This window comes from Brassica napus, chromosome A3 (genome assembly GCF_020379485.1).
Source record: "Brassica napus cultivar Da-Ae chromosome A3, Da-Ae, whole genome shotgun sequence".
NCBI classification, from domain to species: Eukaryota; Viridiplantae; Streptophyta; class Magnoliopsida; order Brassicales; family Brassicaceae; genus Brassica; species Brassica napus.
In genome coordinates, this window is record NC_063436.1 from 14,924,247 (window position 1) to 14,946,337 (window position 22,091).

The 22,091-nt window shown below is 39.5% G+C and overlaps 8 protein-coding genes and 1 long non-coding RNA gene across 12 annotated transcripts; 6 read left to right on the forward strand and 3 right to left on the reverse strand.

Annotated features, from left to right (window-relative positions):
• Positions 1–383: 383 nt before the first annotated feature.
• LOC106438890 (SUPPRESSOR OF GAMMA RESPONSE 1) lies at positions 384–2,866 on the reverse strand. Its single transcript, XM_013880176.3, has 6 exons — positions 2,530–2,866; positions 2,044–2,179; positions 1,781–1,967; positions 1,234–1,688; positions 904–1,134; positions 384–820 (listed from the first exon to the last, which is right to left on the reverse strand). The coding sequence occupies exons 1-6, from the start codon at positions 2,535–2,537 to the stop codon at positions 776–778; spliced, it is 1,062 nt and encodes a 353-aa protein (XP_013735630.2). The 5' UTR covers positions 2,538–2,866; the 3' UTR covers positions 384–775.
• A 304-nt stretch (positions 2,867–3,170) lies between these two features.
• LOC106438891 (putative glucose-6-phosphate 1-epimerase) lies at positions 3,171–5,490 on the reverse strand. The gene is made up of 9 exons (XM_013880178.3): positions 5,271–5,490; positions 4,946–5,069; positions 4,764–4,838; positions 4,560–4,616; positions 4,309–4,466; positions 4,080–4,211; positions 3,874–3,976; positions 3,691–3,790; positions 3,171–3,591 (listed from the first exon to the last, which is right to left on the reverse strand). The coding sequence occupies exons 2-9, from the start codon at positions 5,021–5,023 to the stop codon at positions 3,377–3,379; spliced, it is 918 nt and encodes a 305-aa protein (XP_013735632.1). The 5' UTR covers positions 5,024–5,069; positions 5,271–5,490; the 3' UTR covers positions 3,171–3,376.
• Positions 5,491–5,666: 176 nt separating this feature from the next.
• Positions 5,667–7,916, forward strand: LOC106438892 (putative pentatricopeptide repeat-containing protein At3g01580). Its single transcript, XM_013880179.3, has one exon. The coding sequence runs from the start codon at positions 5,924–5,926 to the stop codon at positions 7,850–7,852; it is 1,929 nt and encodes a 642-aa protein (XP_013735633.2). The 5' UTR covers positions 5,667–5,923; the 3' UTR covers positions 7,853–7,916.
• A 354-nt stretch (positions 7,917–8,270) lies between these two features.
• Positions 8,271–9,307, forward strand: LOC106438893 (oleosin S1-2-like). The gene is made up of 2 exons (XM_013880180.2): positions 8,271–8,509; positions 8,603–9,307. The coding sequence occupies exons 1-2, from the start codon at positions 8,402–8,404 to the stop codon at positions 9,074–9,076; spliced, it is 582 nt and encodes a 193-aa protein (XP_013735634.1). The 5' UTR covers positions 8,271–8,401; the 3' UTR covers positions 9,077–9,307.
• Positions 9,308–9,627: 320 nt separating this feature from the next.
• LOC106438894 (phosphoenolpyruvate/phosphate translocator 2, chloroplastic-like) lies at positions 9,628–11,932 on the forward strand. Of its 4 annotated transcripts, none has more exons than XR_002663599.2 (9): positions 9,628–10,202; positions 10,285–10,407; positions 10,495–10,647; positions 10,729–10,814; positions 10,895–10,976; positions 11,048–11,185; positions 11,261–11,338; positions 11,455–11,565; positions 11,679–11,932. XR_002663599.2 is itself a non-coding variant. In XM_013880181.3 (9 exons), exons 1-9 carry the CDS (start codon positions 9,909–9,911, stop codon positions 11,759–11,761), a joined length of 1,167 nt encoding a protein of 388 aa, XP_013735635.2. In that variant the 5' UTR covers positions 9,630–9,908; the 3' UTR covers positions 11,762–11,932. The 4 variants fall into 4 exon arrangements, 2 of the variants coding, with proteins under 2 accessions (XP_013735635.2, XP_013735636.2); XM_013880181.3 differs by having other exon boundaries at positions 9,630–10,202; positions 11,436–11,565; XR_007338196.1 differs by having other exon boundaries at positions 9,633–10,202; positions 11,066–11,185.
• A 188-nt stretch (positions 11,933–12,120) lies between these two features.
• On the forward strand, positions 12,121–15,898 carry LOC106438895 (DEAD-box ATP-dependent RNA helicase 14-like). Its single transcript, XM_013880184.3, has 9 exons — positions 12,121–12,325; positions 12,536–12,863; positions 12,979–13,113; positions 13,203–13,271; positions 13,864–14,133; positions 14,231–14,581; positions 14,686–14,963; positions 15,050–15,406; positions 15,489–15,898. The coding sequence occupies exons 2-9, from the start codon at positions 12,558–12,560 to the stop codon at positions 15,631–15,633; spliced, it is 1,911 nt and encodes a 636-aa protein (XP_013735638.2). The 5' UTR covers positions 12,121–12,325; positions 12,536–12,557; the 3' UTR covers positions 15,634–15,898.
• Positions 15,899–17,625: 1,727 nt separating this feature from the next.
• On the forward strand, positions 17,626–18,674 carry LOC106438898 (transcription factor MYB57). The gene is made up of 3 exons (XM_013880188.3): positions 17,626–17,884; positions 18,075–18,204; positions 18,292–18,674. The coding sequence occupies exons 1-3, from the start codon at positions 17,722–17,724 to the stop codon at positions 18,623–18,625; spliced, it is 627 nt and encodes a 208-aa protein (XP_013735642.2). The 5' UTR covers positions 17,626–17,721; the 3' UTR covers positions 18,626–18,674.
• On the reverse strand, positions 17,962–18,479 carry LOC125606955. The gene is made up of 2 exons (XR_007338197.1): positions 18,273–18,479; positions 17,962–18,188 (listed from the first exon to the last, which is right to left on the reverse strand). It is a non-coding gene; the product is annotated as an uncharacterized LOC125606955 (long non-coding RNA).
• Positions 18,675–19,175: 501 nt separating the features above from the next.
• On the forward strand, positions 19,176–22,007 carry LOC106438896 (phosphoglucan phosphatase LSF1, chloroplastic). The gene is made up of 10 exons (XM_013880185.3): positions 19,176–19,548; positions 19,632–19,732; positions 19,798–20,263; positions 20,342–20,410; positions 20,497–20,618; positions 20,732–20,947; positions 21,024–21,129; positions 21,264–21,376; positions 21,527–21,671; positions 21,789–22,007. The coding sequence occupies exons 1-10, from the start codon at positions 19,267–19,269 to the stop codon at positions 21,906–21,908; spliced, it is 1,740 nt and encodes a 579-aa protein (XP_013735639.2). The 5' UTR covers positions 19,176–19,266; the 3' UTR covers positions 21,909–22,007.
• Positions 22,008–22,091: the final 84 nt, after the last annotated feature.

A 22,091-nucleotide genomic window follows, 5' to 3' on the forward strand; every position in this document is an offset into this window, starting at 1 on the left:
TCAAAAACCTTAAGCTCACAATCTCTCAATCTCTAAACCACAAGTTATGCAACACTCTTGCATCTTCTTATATAGAGATTAATAACTCCTAATCCTATTAGGTAATATATCTAGATAACTCCTAAACATATTAATATTCCTAATTTCCATAACTCGGTAGGATTAGGACTTTAACTTATTTCTCAAGTTTCCTTTTCTTTCAAGCTTAATCCAACAAGTTGATGTGGCTTTAGTAGCTCTGTTAATCCTCTCCATGTGTTGGTTCAAAGTCTTGTTAATCATCTTGACCAGTTAGAAAAAATGGAGCTTGAAAACAGAACATGGCTGTAACTATAAGCCTATAATATAAACCAGAACAAAAGCAAAAAACCAGGATAAAAATATAAAGAGGACAAACAGAAGATGGCAATCAGCTGATATTTGTAACAGTTTTAGACCTTAAGCGAAACAGAACAGAGTGACCACAACAGACAAGCAAAGTAGTACACAAATATGTCTTTCTGAATTACAAACACTCGAGAGATTGAAATTATTTATTCCCGGAAAATTCAGAGTAACTTTCCGTGGATCCGAGAGAATCCTTGTAGCCTGGGAATTTGCTCAAGTAAAATTATCACAAAGATATGACTTAAGCTTGTCAGACTTCAAAGTTTTCTCCTATTTTTTTCTTTAAATACACATTCATGCTTTTGCCTCCTCTTTCTTTCTGCCTCCATTTCTCTACGTTTATCTGATAAAACGTCGTCTCTTGCATATAGTAGCAAGAAGAATCCAGTCACAGCCATCCCATCCAATTCATCAAGCTATCCTGAGAAGCTAACTGCACCATGAAATCGATATCAGCATCCAAGTTCAGTGATCCACCTTCTATAAACTGAAGAAAATTAATGGATATCTTCTTACAGTGAGGAAATCAGGGGGAGTCCCCAAGTCTACATTCTCTAGATCCGAAAGCGCAAAACCATCTAATTCCCCGAGGCTAGGATTGGGGAGAATCTGGTTGTTCTCCCAAGGAGATGAAGCTTCAATGCTTTCATTGCATGTTAAGTTATCTTCACTGAGGTTTACACCCACTTCTTCTTCCCTTCTAGCTTTCTTAGACCACAAAGCAGCTTCTGGAATGCTGTCCAGTCCCTGTTTTTGAACCACAAGAAGAAATAAAAGGACTTTAGTCTCTAGTTACAAAAACATAACGCACCAATGGTTTTTTTTGTGGTTATTATTGAACACCACCTCATAGAATGGATCAAACATCTTGTCATCATCAAAAGCTTCTCCATCTACAGGTCTAGGCGGTGTAGGAGTATTTGTCATGGGTGTCGTAGGGCCACCTCTAACCCCCGAACTCTCCCCTTCATCCTTTACTTTCTCCTTCTGATATGTGACCTTTGAGACAACATACTCTCCTATCTCATTCCCTTCCGTACCCAAATGGTACTGGTGCAGAACCCACTTTGATTTCTCAGGCTTTGATCCCTTTCTAGCGCTCTTGTATAGCACCATTATCTTCTTGCAGCCCCTCTTCACTCCGTTGAGGAACACATGTTTGTTTCTGCCTGTTTTGTGCCAGCGAACTGGCTCCTCGTTGAGGCTTGTGGGTGTGATCTTCCTGCGTTTCCTTTGTCCTGTTCCGTATGCTTGCACGGTCTTGTGAACGAAGAAGGCACTTACTCCATCTTTGTTTGTACCTGCATACCTCTCAAGGAAGGAGTCAATAAACCTGGACTCAAGAGAGAGATTAAAAGTCAAAGTGAAGAAGAACAAGTAATATAATATATACCAGGAAGGTTCTTAGGGTGAGTGTAATTGATTCCCACATCTTCAGTGACTGGCCGAATGAACTCCTCGATGAGCACGTGTGGTTCAGAGCCACCAATCCCACATTTAGCTTCCAAGAACTCGATGATGTCCGCATCAGTTGGCTCGAACTTGACACCTTTAGGAAGGCCAGGCCATGGAACCAGTACCTGAAAACGAGAAAATCATCAGTCATGGTCTGCTCTACTCTGGTTGAGAGAGAGAAAGTGTGTGACTTTCACTCACATTGGTGTTGTCAATGCGGTGATAGCAGTTGGGGCATTGGATAGAAGCTCCACAGTCTCTGGTCTGCAAAGCTGAAGACAGAGAAGCATTCTTCACTTTGGATGCGATTCCTGGTCCATCTACAATCCAAGCAGCACTGTGATATATGATAAAAGTTTTTTTTAGTTACCAGAAAAGAAAGAAAAATGATTATCATTTTCTTAAAGACAAGAAAACAACAAACTAGGTTTTCATCTCAAATCAATTACTGTTTGTTTGTCTGTCGGAGAAGCAGACAAGAAATCTCACAGAGTAGAAACAAGTCCATATAACTCATACATTACTTAGAAACCGAAAGCAATAGAGGCCGATACATACATAAAAAAAAACTCAATCTTTGCTATATAATTCCCAGGAAGGAAAATGATAATCGAAATCAGTTGAGAGTTTAGGCGAAATCTGGGGGTTAGAAATTAATAAAGCATAAAAAAAGAGAGAAGTTTTTACCTCGCCATAGCTCCCGAAACAAAGAAAGAGAAAACCAGAGTGAGGGAGAGAGAAATATATAGAAAAGCCTTTGAGGAGGATATCCACTAGGCTAAGTAAAATGGACTGTAGAAGTGAACACGCGTGAGGACAAGAGCAAGACCAAGTCTACCGTGCGGAGAGCGAGCGGGAGAGTGTGGTGTTTTCCAAGTCCCTCGAACCTACGCTTCGATGAAAGCTTCTCTTGAACACAACTGACTAGCCTCAGCTTCGTACATGACTTTTCTTGACTTGCCTTGACTCGGAGTTTGGTTCGGATTACGTGCCTCGGATTCTTATTGTTTCTGTGCTTGCACCAAAGCACTCGGGAGCTTCGGGAATCGAGCTTATTGCCAAATATATATTATTTAAATAATATACTATGCCATAGTAGGGACACACTACCTTGCTCACCAAGCCAGAGACACATTTTTTCCCGTAAAGATAAAAAAAAAAACTAAACAAAAAGTTGAGGGTGAGAGTTCACATTAACCACATTATACTGAAAAGATATGCGACAGAAAGGGATAATGGACAGTAATTTGACGAACGGGCCATATAAGTTATAGACAATGACGATGATAATATTTGACGAGTGGGCCAAATAAAGAAAGGTTTCACGATTCAAAAGTAACCCCCGGTACAATTTTTGTTTTTAACGGTCAAACACAGAGTCAACGTTACAAAAATATGACTAATACCTCTCTTTCTTCCTAACAAGTTCAAAACATAACACCTGAGTCTCTTTTGACACTTGAAAAGAAGCTTATAATGAGATCCATGGTCTTCTTATTATTTTTTTACTTGGTAAACAAGAAAAAAGGATCAGCTAATCTCCGTAAAGAACCTTGCGTGGATCAAGCTGTCCGCTGCAGTAGCTCGATGAGACGATGGAGAGTTCTTGTCTGCCTTTCCACTCTTCACCAGGCTTTAACAAAACCTGAGGTTCTATAGCTCCAGAATCTACACACAGCATCGTCATGTAATCTTCATCCCCCATATCAGCTATACTCTTTGCCTTTTTGTCCCAAGGGTTCCACACAACTGCTCGAGTTTTCCATTAAAAAACAAATCTCAAACAAAGGTCCAAGAACACATAAAACATTGGTATCTTTTTTTTTTAATCTGTTACAATGCGCATACCTGCATTAGGCATGCCTTCCTTTCGCAGTTCGATGGTTCTCTTCCGCTCATGGTCAATGACAGCAATCTTCGTTGGTGTGTTCAAGTACACTCTATCAATCTGCAATCCCACTTACTCTCTATATTACAACAAGCTTGTGGGAGTGTAAAAAGCGTAATGGGGAAATAATGGCTGATACTTACCTCGCCGTCAAAGGTGATTGCGTCTGCTTGCTCGGTGAATCTTTCTTTACCCTTCAAGTTGTCTAGATAATCAAGTGTCTCCAGACCCTCAACCCGTACTTCACTGAGAATTCAATACCCCCCACACATGAATTGTTACTACTACTACTCAAAGAGAAGAAGGAAGCAATATTGAAGTAGAGGAAGAAGAAATTTGAAAGGCAAACCTTATGTCAGACACATGTAAGTAGTTTCGAAGAGCAAACATGAAAGAGAATGGCTTTGAGTCAATGTTCCTCACACGAGGGATCACAGTAAGTTTCCCAAGGCTGATAGAGATGCGAACACGGAGTTCAAAGCTGCACAAATACAGACAAAACATCCAAACCGTACAAGAAAATTAGCAACTAAGAAAAAGATGTGGGTGCAAGTTATAGATCTGTCTCCTCCACAAACCTGTGAGGCCAGATCTTGAGGTCATCCTCGGTGGACTTCAAAATGAGATCAACAGATGATTGTTTGTTAGCCGGAGGCAGAGGGGAAGGGTCGTCATCAAGTGCCCAGAATCTGTTGCGCGCAAACCCATGTCGCTCAAGTCCGCCAAAGTTTCCAAACTGCATAAGATGGCAACAGTAGTCTTGATGGTGGTAACAAAAAAAAAAGAGAAGATTATAAGTATATATTAAAAGTGATGCGAGATGCCAAACCTGAGGAAAGCAAACAGGTATTCCTCCTCTAATGATCTTGGGAGGCAAATACTGAGCCTATATGAGACGCATGAAATAAATAAAAAATACTAATTAAAACATTCCTGGATGGATCAATGGTTAGTTAGTTTGGAAGTGAGGCCATGATGGTTTGAGTTAAGTAAACAAAATAGTAAAGATGAAATGGTGAAAGCGGATACATACCTTACTGCTCATAAAAAGAAGCTCTTCCCTCCTTTCATTTTTCCAAGAGATGACTTGTCCTCCAAACAGAAGCACCTGTAAAAAAGATTCAAGACAGGCTCATCATACAATTCAACAAGAAGAAGATATGATGAAAAGAAACAGAAGAAAACTGACGTGAGAAGGTGAAAGAGGAGTCAAACCTGAGCAGTAGATCCGCGAGGCTCATTCAAAAGAATCCGGGACGATCCATCAACATCGTTGCCGAAATTCAAAGGCATCTTTATTCCCTTTTTCTCCACTACCTTCACTCTCTCTCTTCTTTAACTACAAACCACCAAAGCTTACTTTCTTATGTACAAAACATCAAACCGTTTACCCTATAACGACGAGCATAAAGAATATACCACCCCCACAATTTCTCAATAATCAATTATTATACCGGAATCAATTCCGCAAAAATGGCAAATCCACCAGAATATTATAAAATAAAATAAAATAAAATAACAATATTGGAAGAGAATCAACCTTCTTGAACGAGATCTAGAGAGAGACGACGACGCACTGGAAAATGATGACCTTGCTTCTGCTCTGATTCGAAGAAGACGAAGGATCACGATGAAGAAGAAGAAGACGAAGGAGGAGATCCTTCCTCTTTTGTGCGTATTTGTAGCAGAGAGAGAGCTATTCCACTTCTCAACAATAACTGCCACGTGCGCTTTGTTACTTCTTTTTCCTTCCTTTTAATACTTACTACAACTACTTTAATTAATCTTCGTTTACTACTATTTATTTATTATGCTTATCCTTGTTCGTATTTTAAGAATACAAACAAATAATCCAAACATCTGACCAATCAAAAGCCTACAAATAAGAGAAAGCATATATATAGTATTAACAAAAGTAAATGGACCTGCTGTTTAGACCAATTGTTACGGGCCCAGGCCCATTGTGTTATAACAAATATATTGGCGCGCATGGGTCTGTCTGCCTATCAACGCTCTGCTTCTTCTTCTCTCCCTCTCAAATTCATTTGCTCAATCAATCAAGCAAGCAATTCCCTAAAAACGAGAAAATGGATGGAAGTTTTATAGTAATCTAGGATAATATCAGTTTCTTGGGAATTACTTTCTTATCAAAAGTTATCTTCTTTCGTGTATGCACGCCACTTGTTCGACGAAATGACCAAGAGGAGCTTATATCAGTGGAATACTCTTCTTAAAAGCTTATCCAGAGATAAACAATGGCAACAAGTATTGTCTCAGTTTATCCAAATGTTTCGCTGCGAAGAAAAGCCTGATAACTTCACCATTCCAGTTGCTCTCAAGGCCTGCGTTGAGTTGCGGCAAATTAAGTGTGGAGAAATCATTCATGCGTTCATCAACAAGGATGCTTCGCTTGCGTCTGACCTTTATGTTGGCTCTGCTCTGATAGATATGTATGCCAAATGTGGGAGGATGACCCAAGCTTTGAGGGTCTTTGATGAGTTGGAGGAGAAGCCTGATATTGTCACGTGGTCTTCTATGGTTTCTGGGTTTGAAAGGAATGGTTTTCCCTTTGAGGCCGTTGAGTTTTTCAGGAGAATGGCCACGTCTTCTCATGTTAGTCCTGATCGGGTAACTTTAATCACTTTAGTTTCTGCGTGTACGAAACTATCTGATTCAAAACTTGGGAGGTGTGTGCATGGTTTTGTGATGCGGAGAGGATTTGAAAAGGATTTGTCTTTAGTGAATTCACTATTGAATTGTTATGCCAAGTCGGGAGCTTTCAAAGAAGCGGTTCATTTGTTCAAGGTGATGGCGGAGAAAGATGTTATATCTTGGAGCACTGTCATTGCTTGCTACGTTCAAAATGGAGCTGCTGCTGAAGCACTGCGTCTCTTCAGTGAAATGATGGGTAGCGGAACAGAACCTAGTGCAGCTACTATGCTCAGTGTGTTTCAAGCTTGTGCAGCTTCTCATGATCTAGAGCAAGGTAGGAAGAGCCATGAGTTAGCCATCAGGAAAGGCATTGAGGCAGAAGTGAAAGTCTCCACTGCTCTAGTTGATATGTATATGAAATGTTTCTCCCCCGAGGAAGCTTATGCTGTTTTCTCCAGGATTCCGAGGAAAGATGTGGTCTCTTGGGTTGCGTTGATAAGCGGCTTTACATTAAATGGAATGGCTCACAGATCAGTTGAGGAATTTTCCAAGATGCTGTTTGAAAATAATACGAGGCCTGATTCTATTCTTATGGTGAAGGTACTCAAGTCATGTTCGGATTTGGGTTTTCTCGAACAAGCCGAATGCTTTCATAGTTATGTGATCAAATTCGGATTTGACAGTAACCCGTTCATCGGAGCCTCTCTTGTTGAGCTTTATTCGAGATGTGGGAGTCTAGGCAGTGCTTGTAAAGTGTTCGATGAGATAACTTTAAAGGACGTCGTGGTTTGGACCTCTTTGATCACTGGTTATGGAATACATGGGAAGTGCACTAAAGCGCTGGAGACGTTTACTCAAATGGTCGAGAGCTCAGAAGTTGAGCCTAATGAAGTGACATTTCTCTCAGTTCTGTCTGCTTGTAGTCACTCAGGTTTGATACACGAGGGACTGAGAATATTTGAGTTGATGGTGAGTCAGTACGGACTTGTTCCTAACTTAGAGCATTATGCTGTATTGGTTGATCTTCTTGGTCGTGTAGGAAAACTAGACACTGCCATTGAAATCACAAAGCGGATGCCTTTTTCACCAACACCACAAGTCTTGGGTACTCTTTTAGGCGCATGTAGGATTCATCAGAATGATGAGATGGCAGAAACTGTTGCAAAGAAGCTCTTTGAATTGGAACCCAACCATGCTGGTTATTACATGTTAATGTCGAATATGTATGGGGTTAAGGGAGAATGGGAGAATGTGGAAAAGCTGAGAAATGCAGTGAGGAACAGGGGAATTAAAAAAGGATTGGCAGAGAGTTTGATTGAGATAAAAAGAAAGGTCCATAGATTTGTGGCTGATGATAATATGCATCCTGAGAATGAGCTGGTTTATGAATTGCTTAAAGAGCTGGATTTGCATATGAAACAAGACTTTGAAGATTCTGCGTATTTCCAAACTGAGGGAGGCAGCTTGTGATTCAGTGATCAGAAGCTTGAAATCAAGGATTTGTAGCAAAGTAATCACATTCTCATGTTTAAGTGATCAGAGAGTTATAAGAATGTGGAGATTCAATTCAAGCACAAGACAGATCTCGTTCTGCATGGATCTTGAAGTCAGTTACAGGATATGTACTAAGTTTGGTAAAACCAGGTTCTTGGTCAGTCTCCTGCAGAGTCTGTTCGATATCACTTTGGGATTTTATTTTGAACTGATTAGCAGAAGGATCCCCTTTAATTGATGCGGTACGCATTCTTAATTGTCCGTCTCAGCCCGTCCATTGGTATCATCGGATTCGCAATCTTCCTCTCTTTCCAAAGTTTCAAAAGAGGAAATGAAACTTGTTACTCATGCAAGGTTCTCAGGTGCCACGTCTCTCCTTTACGTGTCACGTTCTCGCAGCATGTCGCCCATCTATATTACAACAAACCCAATTCCATTACTTAAACCTTAAAAAGGCAGAAGCAACTAATCCGCAACATCTTGCTTTTAGTTTCTTGCGTAACAAAGATTTAGCTTGGAGGATTAATGGCGGACGTTCGCACACATGCTCACCAGGTTCAAGTGCACCCTCTACGCCAGCACGAAGGAGGCATCAAAGTGGTTTATCCCCAGAGCGGGCCTTCTTCCACTCAGGTTCCTTTTTAATTACACCATCCTTGGAATCTCAGCATATATTAATACAACAAATATGAATATCATATGTATACGCTTTACACGTGCATGAAGGTTCTAGCAGTGATCGCCGGTGTACCGGTTGGAGGGACGCTGCTAACTCTGGCCGGTTTAACTTTAGCCGGTTCGGTTATAGGACTAATGCTGGCATTCCCGCTGTTCCTCATCTTCAGTCCGGTTATCGTACCAGCGGCCTTTGTGATCGGTTTAGCTATGACAGGATTCATGGCGTCAGGGGCAATAGGGCTCACGGGACTATCGTCGATGTCGTGGGTACTGAACCACATCCGAAGAGTAAGGGAACGTATGCCGGATGAGCTGGAGGAAGCAAAGCAGCGTTTGGCTGACATGGCCGAGTATGTGGGGCAGAGGACAAAAGATGCTGGACAGACCATAGAAGAAAAAGCTCACGATGTACGAGAGAGCAAGACTTATGATGTCCGAGACAGAGACACAAAGGGTCATACTGCCTCAGGAGGAGACAGGGACACCAAGACAAGTCGCGAGGTCCGAGTGGCGACAACATGAAGAAGCGTGTGTTTTGTGGTGAATAAAAGAGAGTCGCCTGTTGTGGTTCTGGTTTCTTGGTAGATAGGTGTTGTGTGTTTTAAGCTTAAAATGGTGTTCTGCTCTGTAAGCGTTCTTTGAGTGTTGAGTCTATTTTCTTTTTCTTTTTGTAATAATAATAAGTGAAAATGCATCTTGTTTAGCCATGTAACTGAAAAAACAGATAATGAAAAATACATATATTAGCTGGTATAAAGCAATGGGACCATACTGATTATGAAATAAAGACAGCCAAGAAACGGTGGACTCTAAATTGATTGGTACCACAGGACTTAGGTGCATGCGTACATCCACATGTTTAAACCCGCCCTTTAATCACATCCATACGTTTCCCGCCTCCTTCTGACACTTCGAAATACATAGTTTACGACAAAACAATTATTATTAGTTGTACGTCAAAGTTTGGCTAGAGAGATTTATTCCATCTTATCAGCACAAATTAAACACGAAAACACTGTCGGCATAATAACTTGTCTAATATAAATAAACAATTAATTATCATTAGCACTCAAACAAAAAAAAACACAAAGTTGAGACATGATAACGAGAGGATTGAGGAGACAGAGTAGCATTCGATTGATTTAACACTCTTTAGTCTTTACCAATTAGAGGAAGAAGAAAGATAGAGAGAGAGAGAGAGAAAAGCTAGCAGGTGTCGTTTACTTGTGCTGCTGAGATTTTAACAAATGACAAAGAGGATTTACGTAAGATCTTTAACCATCTAACCATAGTCCATAGATCTGTCTATCAAAAACAAGAATCCACACGGCAAGAAGAAAAGGGGTACCAAGTTATGCTTCTAATAACTCCATATCCGAGACTTGTGTCTCCGCTATTAGCTACCAAGTCTACTCCTGAATCATCATTCACCAGAAGAGCCAGAGCTTCCTCTTCTTCTTCTTCTTCTTCTTCCTCTTATCATTGGCCTTTCCTAACACCTAAACGTAGACTCAATGGCTTCAAGCTCAAGTCAGCTACAGTTCCGGGAGATGTGGAATCTGGAAGTTTGGTCAAAGGGCTGAAGCTAGGAGGCATGTTCGGAGTTTGGTATCTTCTCAATATCTACTACAACATTTTCAACAAACAGGTTCTCTCTATCTTTGATAGCATAGTCTTTTCAAGTTGAGTCACAATTGGATTTTGACTCCTGAATTTATTTGTTCAACCAGGTGCTTAGGGTCTTTCCATATCCAGCGACTGTAACAGCATTTCAATTAGGCTGTGGAACGTTGATGATATCAATAATGTGGCTCCTCAAACTCCATCCTCGTCCAAAAGTTACTCCCTCTCAGGTAAATGATTCTTCTGACAAAGTCCTCTAAAAAAACAGAGATATTCATTTGTAAAATCGTCTGAAATATTCGTTTAACAATCTCCAGTTTCCGGCGATATTACAACTAGCAGCAGCTCACACATTAGGAAACTTGTTAACGAATGTGAGCTTGGGAAGAGTTAATGTCTCTTTCACCCACACAATCAAAGCATTGGAGCCTTTCTTCACCGTCTTGTTCTCTGTTCTCTTGCTCGGTGAGGTACACGCAAAAACATATATAGATCAGAGATTCAAAGAGCGTTTTTATTTATTTCTTACTGATGTGTCTGTTGAATGTCAGTGGCCGAGTGTATGGATTGTCTGTTCCTTGTTACCAATAGTCGCTGGAGTTTCTTTAGCATCTTTCACAGAAGCTTCTTTTAATTGGTATGAAACAACAACAACAAATCAAACATTCTTCTTGAAAAAATGAACTTGGTTTGAGTTGTGTTTTTCCAATGAACCAGGATTGGTTTCTGCAGCGCAATGGCGTCTAATGTGACGAACCAATCACGCAATGTTCTCAGTAAAAAATTCATGGTTGAAAAGGTAACTTAGTAGTTTTATCCTCTCAAGAAACCAACCTTTGTTTCTCTTAACTGAAAGCAATTCTATTAAAGTTTGTTGTATTGAAACAGGAAGCTTTGGACAACATCAACCTTTTCTCTATAATAACCATTATCTCCTTTGTCTTATTGGTTCCTGTAGCAATCCTCATCGATGGTTTTAAGTTTACTCCTTCACATCTACAACTAGCTGTAAGTGACGAAAACATATTACATCCCAAAAAACAGGTCGAGAACTTATGGCTTTTGCTTGTGGTTTCTTGGCAGACAAGTCAAGGTTTGACTGTCAAAGAGTTTTGCCTCATGTCTCTACTTGCTGGTGTTTGCTTGCATAGCTACCAACAGGTTCGTAAGGTTTCAGAATTTAAAGATGGGTTTAGGTCTCGTTAATGAAGTTCCAATTAGCATCAAATGTGATTCAAAATTTACAAACACGGTTTAGGTATCTTATATGATCTTAGAGATGGTGTCACCAGTGACACACTCTGTTGGGAACTGCGTGAAGCGTGTGGTGGTTATTGCATCATCCATTCTTTTCTTCAAAACTCCAGTCTCTCCTCTTAATTCCATTGGTAACTTTATAAACAAATTAACTAGTAGTATATATATAAAGTTTTCATCGATTGAATCTCCACTTGTTTGATGAGCAAGAGTCTGTTTCTCCAATATCTTTAACGCGCAACAGGTACGGCCACTGCACTAGCTGGAGTTTACTTGTACACCAGAGCCAAGAGAATCAAACCAAACCCAAACTCAAAATCTTCCTGAAGTTTCCTCTCTCTGGTTTTTGAAGTTTTTACTTGTAAATAAGAAATTTATAGAAGCTCTTTATCAATTTCTATTTATATTATGTTCTTTCTTTTTTTTTTTGCTGTGTGTTCCCCCTCACATGAATGACATTTCTTCATACAGCTTTTCACCATGAATGGGTTTCATTTATATATTTTGTCTACTATCTAAAATAATTAATTAGCAAGAGTTAGAAACCTATTTCTTTCAACAAAACAAATATAAATCATGATAAAGTAAGAAATAAAAGAACGGGCCATGAAATAAAGTGTATAGGGCCCAAAAAGGCCCAAACGAAGAAGGAGGCGGCTCGTTTAGATGGTGGTTGGTTGGTTTATAATAAAACCTAACGAACGGGGACGTGGTCATCCTCCTCCACTTTTTTTCTCTCTCTCTTCTCTACGCTTCTTCCTTCTTCTTTTGTGGCGTAGATTTATAGAGAGAGATAGAAAGGGGAAAGAAAAAAAGAATCTGAAACCTCTCCAGCTCAGAGAATTTGACCGATTCCACATTCGTTTCCTCCATCGCGGCACTTGAAATCAGGTACGTCTTCTTCTTCCGTAGAGTAAACTTCCCCGCCGTAGTGAATCGTGATTCGATTCGCCTCCTTGCTCTCTGTCGGTTAATTCGTTCTTAAACTCAGATCTAGATCCGTGGTGGATCTTATCAATTTTGGATAGCTATTTTATGATGTATTAGTAGAAGATGATGATGATTCTTTGTATCTAATTGAGCTAAGTATCTCCTTTGCAGAAAACTATTTGATTTGCTTGCTATGGCTGCAACCGCTCCTTCCGCAGTCCGTTATGCTCCCGAGGATCATTCTCTTCCCAAGCCGTGGAAGGGACTTGTTGATGATCGAACTGGATACTTGTACTTTTGGAATCCCGAGACCAACGTTACTCAATACGAGCGACCTCAACCTCCTTCCAACTTACCTGTAAGCTCCTCCGCCTCCGTTCAGGTTCCTCAAGCCTCTGCCGTACCAAATGGTAGTAGCTATGCTCCTGCCAAGGGTGGTGATGATAAGTACTCTAGAGCCACCGGTGACGGTGGGCCTAGGCGCTCGAGGTTTAGTGAGGTAGTATTGACCATTTATACTTTCTTGTTTTTATTACCAGTTTGCTCTTTATCTGGATCCTTGTTGTTATAAATAAATGATTTTTGGCTCATGAAATTTGATTTATTTGTTACAGATTAATGACAGGAGTGGAGCGCCGTATTTGAATGGGGCTGCCAATGGACTTGTGAACTCTCTTCCTCCTTCATCAGCTCCAGTTAGTGATATTTCTCCGGAGGCCTATTGCCGCCGTCATGAAATTACCGTCAGTGTAAGTATCTTCATGTGTCGTTTTGATCTCATAATTTTGGTTGAATTACTAAAGTAATAACTGACAGTTTCTTTTTCCTTTTTCTTCAGGGGGGCCAAGTACCAGCACCTCTAATGTCCTTTGAAACTACTGGTTTTCCTCCTGAGCTTCTGCGCGAGGTAAGAATTTAATTTTGTACCATATTGAAAATCACTAATGAACCCTCAGACCTAGTGGTGTACTTAGTTATCCAATGTCCTCCTACCAAGAAGCCGAATCTGTGTAGAGTTTTTCGAATGTATTGAGCTCTCTTGGGTTTCCCCATATTAGACTTGTTTCATCACCATGTTAAAATCACCTTAGGTTTAACATTTAGATCAAAAGTTATATACTATGCCATATGCACCCGTTTTCTCTCTTTTCTTTTGTTTTCACCAGGTGCGATGTTTGCTCCTGGGAGGAGCTTATGTCGTACACTGTACTACTTCTTCTCTGAGGTCCTCGCAAAATATTTGGAGTGGGACCAAATTTTTTGGGAAGGGCTTCCGAAATCATCCAAGCTCGTGGTCGGGCCTGTTAATGGTGTTGTGATGTTTCATTTCACCACCGGGTCCAGACTGAAGAAGAGGCGCCCTCCTACTGCAGGTTTCATTTGTAATCTTTTGCCGCCTGCAAATGGGGGATGGTGCTTCTTCTGACATGAGTTATCACTCCATAAGCCGAAAAATAAACTTAGTGCTCTCCCCTTCTCATGGTTTCCTGCTATCTTAGGTACTCAATGCAGGTTTCTCTGCTCCAACTCCAATTCAAGCTCAGTCGTGGCCAATTGCGATGCAAGGTAGGGACATAGTTGCCATTGCTAAAACTGGCTCGGGAAAAACTTTGGGTTACTTACTTCCTGGATTTATGCATCTTCAACGCGTCCGGAATGATTCGCGAATGGGGCCAACAATCTTGGTACTGTCTCCAACCAGGGAGCTTGCCACACAAATCCAAGACGAGGCTGTTAAATTTGGGAGGTCGTCAAGAATTTCATGCACAGTAAGTAGAGATCTCTGGTTTTTGTAAAGTGTCAACATGCTACTACTTGTCTAGTATCCTTCTAATGTATCCATGGTCTTTGTTATCTTTGTTTCAGTGCTTGTATGGTGGTGCACCGAAGGGTCCCCAGCTGAGGGATTTGGAAAGAGGAGCTGATATCGTGGTGGCAACTCCTGGACGATTGAATGACATCCTTGAGATGAGGAGAATTAGTCTGCGTCAAGTATCTTATCTTGTGCTAGATGAGGCAGATAGAATGTTGGACATGGGTTTCGAACCGCAAATAAGGAAGATTGTGAAAGAGATTCCTACTAAGCGCCAAACACTTATGTACACAGCTACATGGCCAAAGGGAGTCAGGAAGATTGCAGCGGACTTGCTTGTTAACCCTGCTCAGGTCAACATTGGTAACGTCGACGAGCTTGTGGCTAACAAGTCGATCACACAGGTAATGGCTCTGACTTGATTCCATTGCCACCATGGTCTTGTTTCTGCTAACCATTCCAGCAAAACAAATTAATCTGATTGTTCTGCTTTTTATTCTGGACACAGCACATTGAAGTGGTAGCACCAATGGAGAAACAGAGGAGGTTAGAGCAGATATTGAGGTCTCAGGAACCAGGCTCGAAGGTGATAATATTCTGCTCAACCAAAAGGATGTGCGACCAGCTAACTCGCAATCTGACCCGCCAATTTGGAGCTGCTGCCATACATGGAGACAAGTCACAGCCTGAGAGAGACAATGTTCTGAATCAATTCCGCAGTGGCAGGACTCCGGTTCTTGTTGCAACTGATGTTGCTGCTCGTGGGCTGGACGTTAAGGACATCAGGTAGATAAAGTAGACAATTTATCCAAATTCGTATACTTTTTATATACATTTAAGTTAAACATACAATATTGTTGTTGAAATGACAGGGCGGTCATAAACTATGATTTCCCCAACGGAGTGGAAGACTATGTGCATAGAATCGGAAGAACAGGTAGAGCTGGAGCGACTGGTCAGGCATTCACGTTCTTCGGCGATCAAGACTCGAAACATGCTTCGGATCTGATCAAGATCTTGGAAGGAGCAGACCAGCGAGTTCCTCCTCAGATCCGCGAAATGGCTGCACGTGGTGGCGGTGGAATGAACAAATTCAGCCGTTGGGGTCCATCTTCCGGAGGTCGAGGGGGCAGCTCTGGTTATGGTGGCAGAGGTGGCGGCTCTGGTTATGGTGGCAGAGGTAGCGACTCTGGTTATGGTGGCAGAGGTGGCTTTGGTTCACGTGACAGGTAAATGTTAAAAACATATTTACTTTGATTTTCTGTGTTAATGGAAGAAAATATGATTGTGAATATGTATTTTTATAATTAGTGGAATGGGAAGTAGAAGCAGCAATGGATGGGGAAGAGAGCGTGAAAGGAGTCGTAGCCCGGAGAGATTCAACAGAGTTCCACCTCCGTCTTCTACTGGATCTCCTCCTCGCAGCTTCCATGAAGCCATGATGAAACACCGATGAAAGGGAAGTGGATACAAAGGACAAGCTCCAGTCCCCGAGTGAAGAAGAAGAGGAAGAATGTGTTTTGAGTATTTCTACAATTGACATTTTTACATATATATTTTTGGCCGGTGAAGAACGTACGTGAAAAGCAAGCCACTCTAAGCCTCATTAAAAAACTACAAATGCTTGCTTTCTTTATGTAGTTTTTTGTATTTCTTTATAAACTCTTAGATTGTTGTTTTGATAGGTAAAACTTTATAATTTAAACATGATATTTACTTCATATTTCCTTATTATGTTTGTTAAAACCAATGTGAGAGCTTTCCATGTAAAACAGAGCACCCCAGGCTAGATAAAACCTCCGAAGTCGGCAAAAATACATGAAATTATTAGCCGAAAGTCGAAACAACCATAGTACCTGAGGCTTAAAAACAGTGGTCCGTAGTATTGTATTTTAGAAAAAAGGAAATTTAATGATGAACTTCTTATGTGTATTCATTTTCAAAGGTGATATTTTATAATTCTAATATTGATTTCCCAATCAAAAGAAGAAAACTTTGGAAAGGAAGTTTGGTGCGTCCAATGGCTTAGAGGAAAATACATGTCTTGTGTACTTTGATGATAATATAATTGGTGACAGCCTATTAATCTCTAAATGAACTCTAGTTTTTGTGGTTACAAATTAGTTTTCCTTTTATAACTAAACGAATCATGAACTCCTAAAATCTTAATTCAAAGCTCACTACATGCTCACACATGGTTTATTTCCCCATATCAATATTTTTCATTTATACGTGATAAACTTTTTTTAATCTTAAATACATTAATCATTAACCAAAAAACACCTATTAGTATCATAAAAATCATAAAATTAAATATGATAGCTTCCGAATTACATTTAAATGAATACTCCCTCCGTTTTTTAATATAAGTCGTTTTACAACTATGCACGTAGATTAAGAAAACCATTAATTTCTTATATTTTCTAAACAAAAACATCATTAATTATTTACCTAACTACAATTCAACCAATAGAAAAATAAAAGATATATTACTATTGGTCACACAACATTAATTATTAATAAATTTTACATAGAAAACCGAAAACGACATATAATTTGGAACAAAAAAGTTTCTCTAAAACGACTTATAATAAAAAACGGAGGGAGTACTACTTAGTTTTTAAACAAAGTTCAGTACAGTTTTATTGTAGTTAATATTTGTCTGGGAAAATAAACGAAAGTTGTTTGGCTATATTACTGGTCGATCTTGAAAAAAAATTTGATGATCGAATTTTATTTTCTCTTAGCCTCTTACAATAATTTAATTGAATTGTGAGCTGACACATCATTTAACCTTTCAGCCACAAAACTTCACTTACTAAATTTGGCATATGAATTACAGCAAACCCATCACAATTAATTGGCCAAAAGCAAACGCTATTACAACTTCCAAGCTATTTTCTTTCTTTCTTTCCACCTTTTTTTAAAGAAATATCTTATTATAAAATGTAAAACCTAATTCATATACATGAAAAGAAAAAAAGTGCGGATCAAATAAAATACATTTAAGAAAGGGTCATCTACGTCGTTCAAAAAAAAAAAAAGGGTCATCTACGTATGGTTAAAAAATGTGTTGAACGAGTTCAATTTAAGAAAAGACCTTCACTGGTTTTGTATACTAATTAAATATTGACTAGTATAAATATATAGGGTTGGGAATAGTCGTTATTCAACATATATTAAGATATGTGTCATGTTTCTGTCAAGCTTTGCTTTGGTTTAATATTGTACTTTCTTCCTTCTCACTTTCTACGATTTGTGTGGACGTGAACTAATCACGCCGAGATTTCATTACTTTTTAATTTAATATTTAAGTAATATAATCTTAGGCAAGTTATTATTTTAAGCTTTGTAATCAAATATTACATATTTTTATTAATTTTTATTGTATATGTTCACATATATGTATTCTATTACCATGGTCACAAGCCACTACAACCCTATAAAAAGAAAACAGTTGTTGATCAATCTTGCAGAAATAAACACACATGCATATATACAAACAGAAGAAAAATAAAAAGAACTGATCAGAAGAAAAAAAAAAATGAAGAAGACAGGGAGATCAGGGAAAGAGAGAATAACATCTCAAAAAGAAGAAGAAGGAACAGTGAGGAAAGGGCCATGGACTATGGAAGAAGATTTGATCCTCTTTAATTACATACTTAATCATGGTGAAGGTCTTTGGAACTCTGTCGCCAAAGCCTCTGGTAAACCAAAAACATATACATACTTTATTTTCCTAACAATATGAAATTGATGTTTTGTTTTTAAAAAGTTTGTAAAATGATTAGAAGTAGGTTGATATAATTGCGAATAATGACATACACTCCCACATGTTTTTTAATTGGTTATGTTCTGATAATCAATTATATATTATGTATGTATATAATAATTAAGGTCTAAAACGTACGGGAAAAAGTTGTCGGCTCCGGTGGCTGAACTATCTCAGGCCAGATGTGCGGCGAGGGAACATAACAGCAGAAGAACAGCTTTTGATCATTCAACTTCAGGCTAAGCTTGGAAACAAGTATAGTTAGTTATATATTACATGACATGCGTACGTATGTAATTAATTAGTTTGATTAGAAAACTTACGGGTCTTAAATGAATATAGGTGGTCGAAGATTGCGAAACATCTACCGGGGAGAACGGATAACGAGATAAAGAATTTCTGGAGGACAAAGATTCAGAGACACATGAAATTGTCGTCGTCGAAAACTATGAATAGTCGTCACTGCTTGGGAAGTTCACAGAGCTCGGTGATGACAACGACGGACCAAGGCAGCTCCAGCAAAGCCTTACATATGGCTGAGAGTTTAAAATCCACAGAGACGATGACGACATCATATAATGTGATGGATCAGTCTAACGACAGTTACTGGAGCGTTGAAGATCTATGGCCCGTCCAGTTGTTTAATGATGACCACCACCAACACCAATTGCTTTAATTATATTACAAATATATAATGAATTTAAATGAATGATTATGATGAATTTGCTATGTTCTTTGGTTTTTAGACAAAAAAAAAATCACTACACATTATTAGCAAGTTAAGCCATAAATAGTAGGTCCTTCTAGTTGCTTACGAGACTCATCAAGAGCTCAAACTAGAACCTGACTGATCTTTAAACCAAACAGAAGAAAAATACAATAGGAAACTGGAATACTAACTTATTTAAATCATGAATTTGAATGTTTTGTGCACAAAAGCACATGATCTGTATAAGATCAAAGAAGAGTTCACCATTTTGGAGATAAGAAAAAAAAATCAATAATAATTTTACAAAAGTAATATCAGTTACATCCTTATTTACTTTTCATACTGATGTTGTAGCCATGTAGTGAACTTACTTCAAGTCAGTCCAAATTGGGATTAGATATTTATCTGCACTAAAAGTCGAGTACACGTGTCACGTCGTAAGTAAAAAGGAAAGGTAGACACTTCCACGAGAAAGCGGGACCCATGTGAATCCACGTGGATCACTTGTTCCTTACCTCCTCTTGTTCATCTGCCGCCTCGTTTTCTGCTCACAGTCTCCAAGTTCCATCGTAGCTCCCTCCTCGTCCACATTCTCTGATCAATCAACCATGGCGCTTCTTCTTCAACAAATCTCCGGTTTCGGAGCTCTCGAACGATCTCCTCCGTCGCTTTTGATCGGATCCGGGAACGGGAACGGCCGCGTATTCGGCGGGAGAGGAAAGGTCGGGTTCAGCAGGCGAAGACTCGTTCTCAAGGTTGTTGCGATGTCGTCTTCGTCTACGTTCAAGATGAATTTGAATGAGTATATGGTCACGCTCGAGAAGCCTCTCGGGATTCGCTTCGCGTTGTCAGCAGATGGAAAGATCTTCGTCCACGCCATCAAAAAAGGGGTAATTCAATTTTGAATAAGGAGTTAAGGAGTCTCTCTCACTCTCTGCATTGTTCTGAAGAGTGAAATTGAGTTTTTGTGTAGAGTAATGCGGAGAAGGCGAGGATCATTATGGTTGGAGATACTCTTAAGAAGGCTTCCTCTGGTGGTTCTCTTGTCGAAATCAATGATTTTGGTGATACCGAGTAAGAGCTGTGGCTTCTGAATGCTTTTATGAAGTTTGTTAGTACTTATTTGAGTCTTTTTTTAGGAAGATGCTGGTAGAGAGAAGTGGATCGTTCAGCCTTGTTCTTGAAAGACCATTCTCCCCGTTTCCTATCCAGTACCTAGTTCACTTGAGCGACCTTGATTTGCTCTATAACAGAGGCCGTGTCTCCTTTGTTACTTGGAACACGAATCTTTTATCATCCAATCTCAGAGCAGAAGCATCCCAAGGCAGTGGCAACACTGGCTATGCTGCTTTTTCCTCCAAATTCTTTACTCCCCATGGATGGAAACTTTTGACCAAAAATAGCACTTCCTTTCAATCAGGAGGGACGCAGAAGAACATTCTTTCTCCACCTATCAGTCCAATTGTCTGCGTCTTTTCAGAACAAGACCCTGGTGATGGGGAGTGGGGTTATGGTAATTTCCCTTTAGAGGAATACATCAAAGCCCTTGACCGATCCAAAGGAGAGCTTCATTATAACCATGCTCTTGGAATGCGTTACAGTAAGGTCTGTAAAATTTAGCTTTCTAGTTCATATTCTTTCCCTTTTTTTGTTCATTCTTCTCTTGTTGGCACTATTTTGCAGATTACAGAGCAGATATATGTTGGCTCATGTATACAAACAGAAGACGATGTAGAAAATTTATCTGACGCAGTGAGTACTTCGTAAAAGTTGAGAAATTTGATTTCTATGGTATTGAAAAATATTTTGTTTTGATTGGTTAAGCTTTTCTGCTTTAGGGAATTACTGCTATACTGAACTTCCAAGGTGGAACTGAAGCTCAAAACTGGGGAATTGATTCACAAAAAATCAACGATGCATGCCAAAAATCTGAAATCTTAATGATCAACTATCCTATTAAGTATGCTAAATTAATATTTCATTGAGGATTCTCACGTGTGTTTCTTTTCTTAGCGCTCTCTCCTCAGGTGTGAACAAGAATGATAATTAATAGTCTTGATCTTTTGGTGCCAGGGATGCAGATTCCTTTGATCTGAGGAAGAAACTACCACTTTGTGTTGGCCTCTTATTACGATTACTTAAAAAGAACCATCGTGTGTTTGTAACTTGTACCACTGGTTTTGACCGGTCGTCAGCTTGTGTGATTGCTTATCTGCACTGGATGACCGATACCTCTCTTCATGCTGCTTATAGTTTCGTTACAGGATTGCACGCTTGCAAACCTGACAGGTTTTCGTTCATTCTTGATCAATCATTTGCTTAGTACAGACCAAACCTCATTAACTGATATTTATTTTTATCACAGACCTGCAATTGCTTGGGCAACATGGGATCTAATTGCAATGGTGGACGATGGAAAACATGATGAACCTCCAACACACGCTGTGACCTTTGTGTGGAATGGACATGAGGTGACTATTGCTTCACACGCTTTTATTATTTGTTGGTGCAATTCGTGCAGTAACTTCGTCTTGATCTGTAAGTTTTAACAACAACTCGACTAGTCTCTATGGTTTAAGTTGGACCTCGGTTTGCTCTGTGACAGGGGGAGGATGTATTGTTGGTTGGAGATTTCACTGGAAATTGGAAAGAACCGATAAAGGCAACGCACAAGGGCGGTCCACGTTTTGAAACAGAAGTTAGGCTTTCACAGGGAAAGTAAAGTCTTGCCTTCTTTGATTTTATACCATTTGTGTTTATTCTGAAGAAACGTTCCATAATCGTCCTTCATGTTCGTTGAATTGTGGTTTGGAGGGATCAGGAAGGTGTTCTAGTTTATAAAATTGGTGATCTTTGACAATGTGGCAGATACTATTACAAGTATATAATCAATGGTGATTGGAGGCATTCAACTACTTCACCAACGGAAAGGGATGATCGAGGAAACACGAACAATATAATAGTGGTTGGAGATGTTGCTAACGTCAGACCTACTATTCAACAGCCAAGAAAGGTTAGTAATGAACTAGTCGTGTTCTTGATATAAAGAAGCAAAAGCTTGTATAGATAGTTACCGGTAGACGTTTATTCGAAGAAAGCTCTTAAACGATGTTTTTTTGGGTTGTTGCAGGATGCAAATATCATAAAAGTGATAGAGAGAGTGCTGACAGAGAGCGAAAGGTTCCGGTTGGCAAAAGCAGCTCGGTGTATTGCATTCTCAGTCTGTCCAATTAGACTCTGTCCAAAATAGTTTTTCTTTTTCTGTTTATTTATGGGCATAAACCAAATATTACTTCAACAATGAAGGAAAATACATAGTAAACACATTATAAAATGAGTTATTTGATTATTCAGTGAAAAGTTAATTAACAAGAAGTAGAAAATTATTCTCCAATTATAATCATACTGCGTGCGTGTGTTATTGAGTGCAACA

Coding starts and splice junctions, on each gene's coding strand:
- LOC106438891 (XM_013880178.3), bottom strand. CDS start 5,023: ATGCCTTTGAATTTCGGCAACGATGTTGATGGATCGTCCCGGATTCTT. Junction 4,839..4,945: donor CTCGCGGATCTACTGCTCAG/GTTTGACTCCTC, acceptor TCTTTTTTACAG/GTGCTTCTGTTTGGAGGACA. Junction 3,977..4,079: donor TTACATGTGTCTGACATAAG/GTTTGCCTTTCA, acceptor TTGAATTCTCAG/TGAAGTACGGGTTGAGGGTC.
- LOC106438895 (XM_013880184.3), top strand. CDS start 12,558: ATGGCTGCAACCGCTCCTTCCGCAGTCCGTTATGCTCCCGAGGATCAT. Junction 14,134..14,230: donor CGTCAAGAATTTCATGCACA/GTAAGTAGAGAT, acceptor TCTTTGTTTCAG/TGCTTGTATGGTGGTGCACC. Junction 14,964..15,049: donor CTGGACGTTAAGGACATCAG/GTAGATAAAGTA, acceptor TTGAAATGACAG/GGCGGTCATAAACTATGATT.
- LOC106438898 (XM_013880188.3), top strand. CDS start 17,722: ATGAAGAAGACAGGGAGATCAGGGAAAGAGAGAATAACATCTCAAAAA. Junction 17,885..18,074: donor CTCTGTCGCCAAAGCCTCTG/GTAAACCAAAAA, acceptor ATAATAATTAAG/GTCTAAAACGTACGGGAAAA. Junction 18,205..18,291: donor CAGGCTAAGCTTGGAAACAA/GTATAGTTAGTT, acceptor AAATGAATATAG/GTGGTCGAAGATTGCGAAAC.
- LOC106438896 (XM_013880185.3), top strand. CDS start 19,267: ATGGCGCTTCTTCTTCAACAAATCTCCGGTTTCGGAGCTCTCGAACGA. Junction 19,733..19,797: donor AATGATTTTGGTGATACCGA/GTAAGAGCTGTG, acceptor GTCTTTTTTTAG/GAAGATGCTGGTAGAGAGAA. Junction 21,130..21,263: donor TTGTGTGGAATGGACATGAG/GTGACTATTGCT, acceptor GCTCTGTGACAG/GGGGAGGATGTATTGTTGGT.
- LOC106438893 (XM_013880180.2), top strand. CDS start 8,402: ATGGCGGACGTTCGCACACATGCTCACCAGGTTCAAGTGCACCCTCTA. Junction 8,510..8,602: donor GCGGGCCTTCTTCCACTCAG/GTTCCTTTTTAA, acceptor ACGTGCATGAAG/GTTCTAGCAGTGATCGCCGG.
- LOC106438894 (XM_013880181.3), top strand. CDS start 9,909: ATGCTTCTAATAACTCCATATCCGAGACTTGTGTCTCCGCTATTAGCT. Junction 10,977..11,047: donor AAAAATTCATGGTTGAAAAG/GTAACTTAGTAG, acceptor ATTCTATTAAAG/TTTGTTGTATTGAAACAGGA. Junction 11,339..11,435: donor GCTTGCATAGCTACCAACAG/GTTCGTAAGGTT, acceptor AACACGGTTTAG/GTATCTTATATGATCTTAGA.
- LOC106438890 (XM_013880176.3), bottom strand. Junction 1,135..1,233: donor TGTTTGATCCATTCTATGAG/GTGGTGTTCAAT, acceptor GTTCAAAAACAG/GGACTGGACAGCATTCCAGA. Junction 821..903: donor CTCCCCCTGATTTCCTCACT/GTAAGAAGATAT, acceptor TTCATGGTGCAG/TTAGCTTCTCAGGATAGCTT.
- LOC106438892 (XM_013880179.3), top strand. CDS start 5,924: ATGACCAAGAGGAGCTTATATCAGTGGAATACTCTTCTTAAAAGCTTA.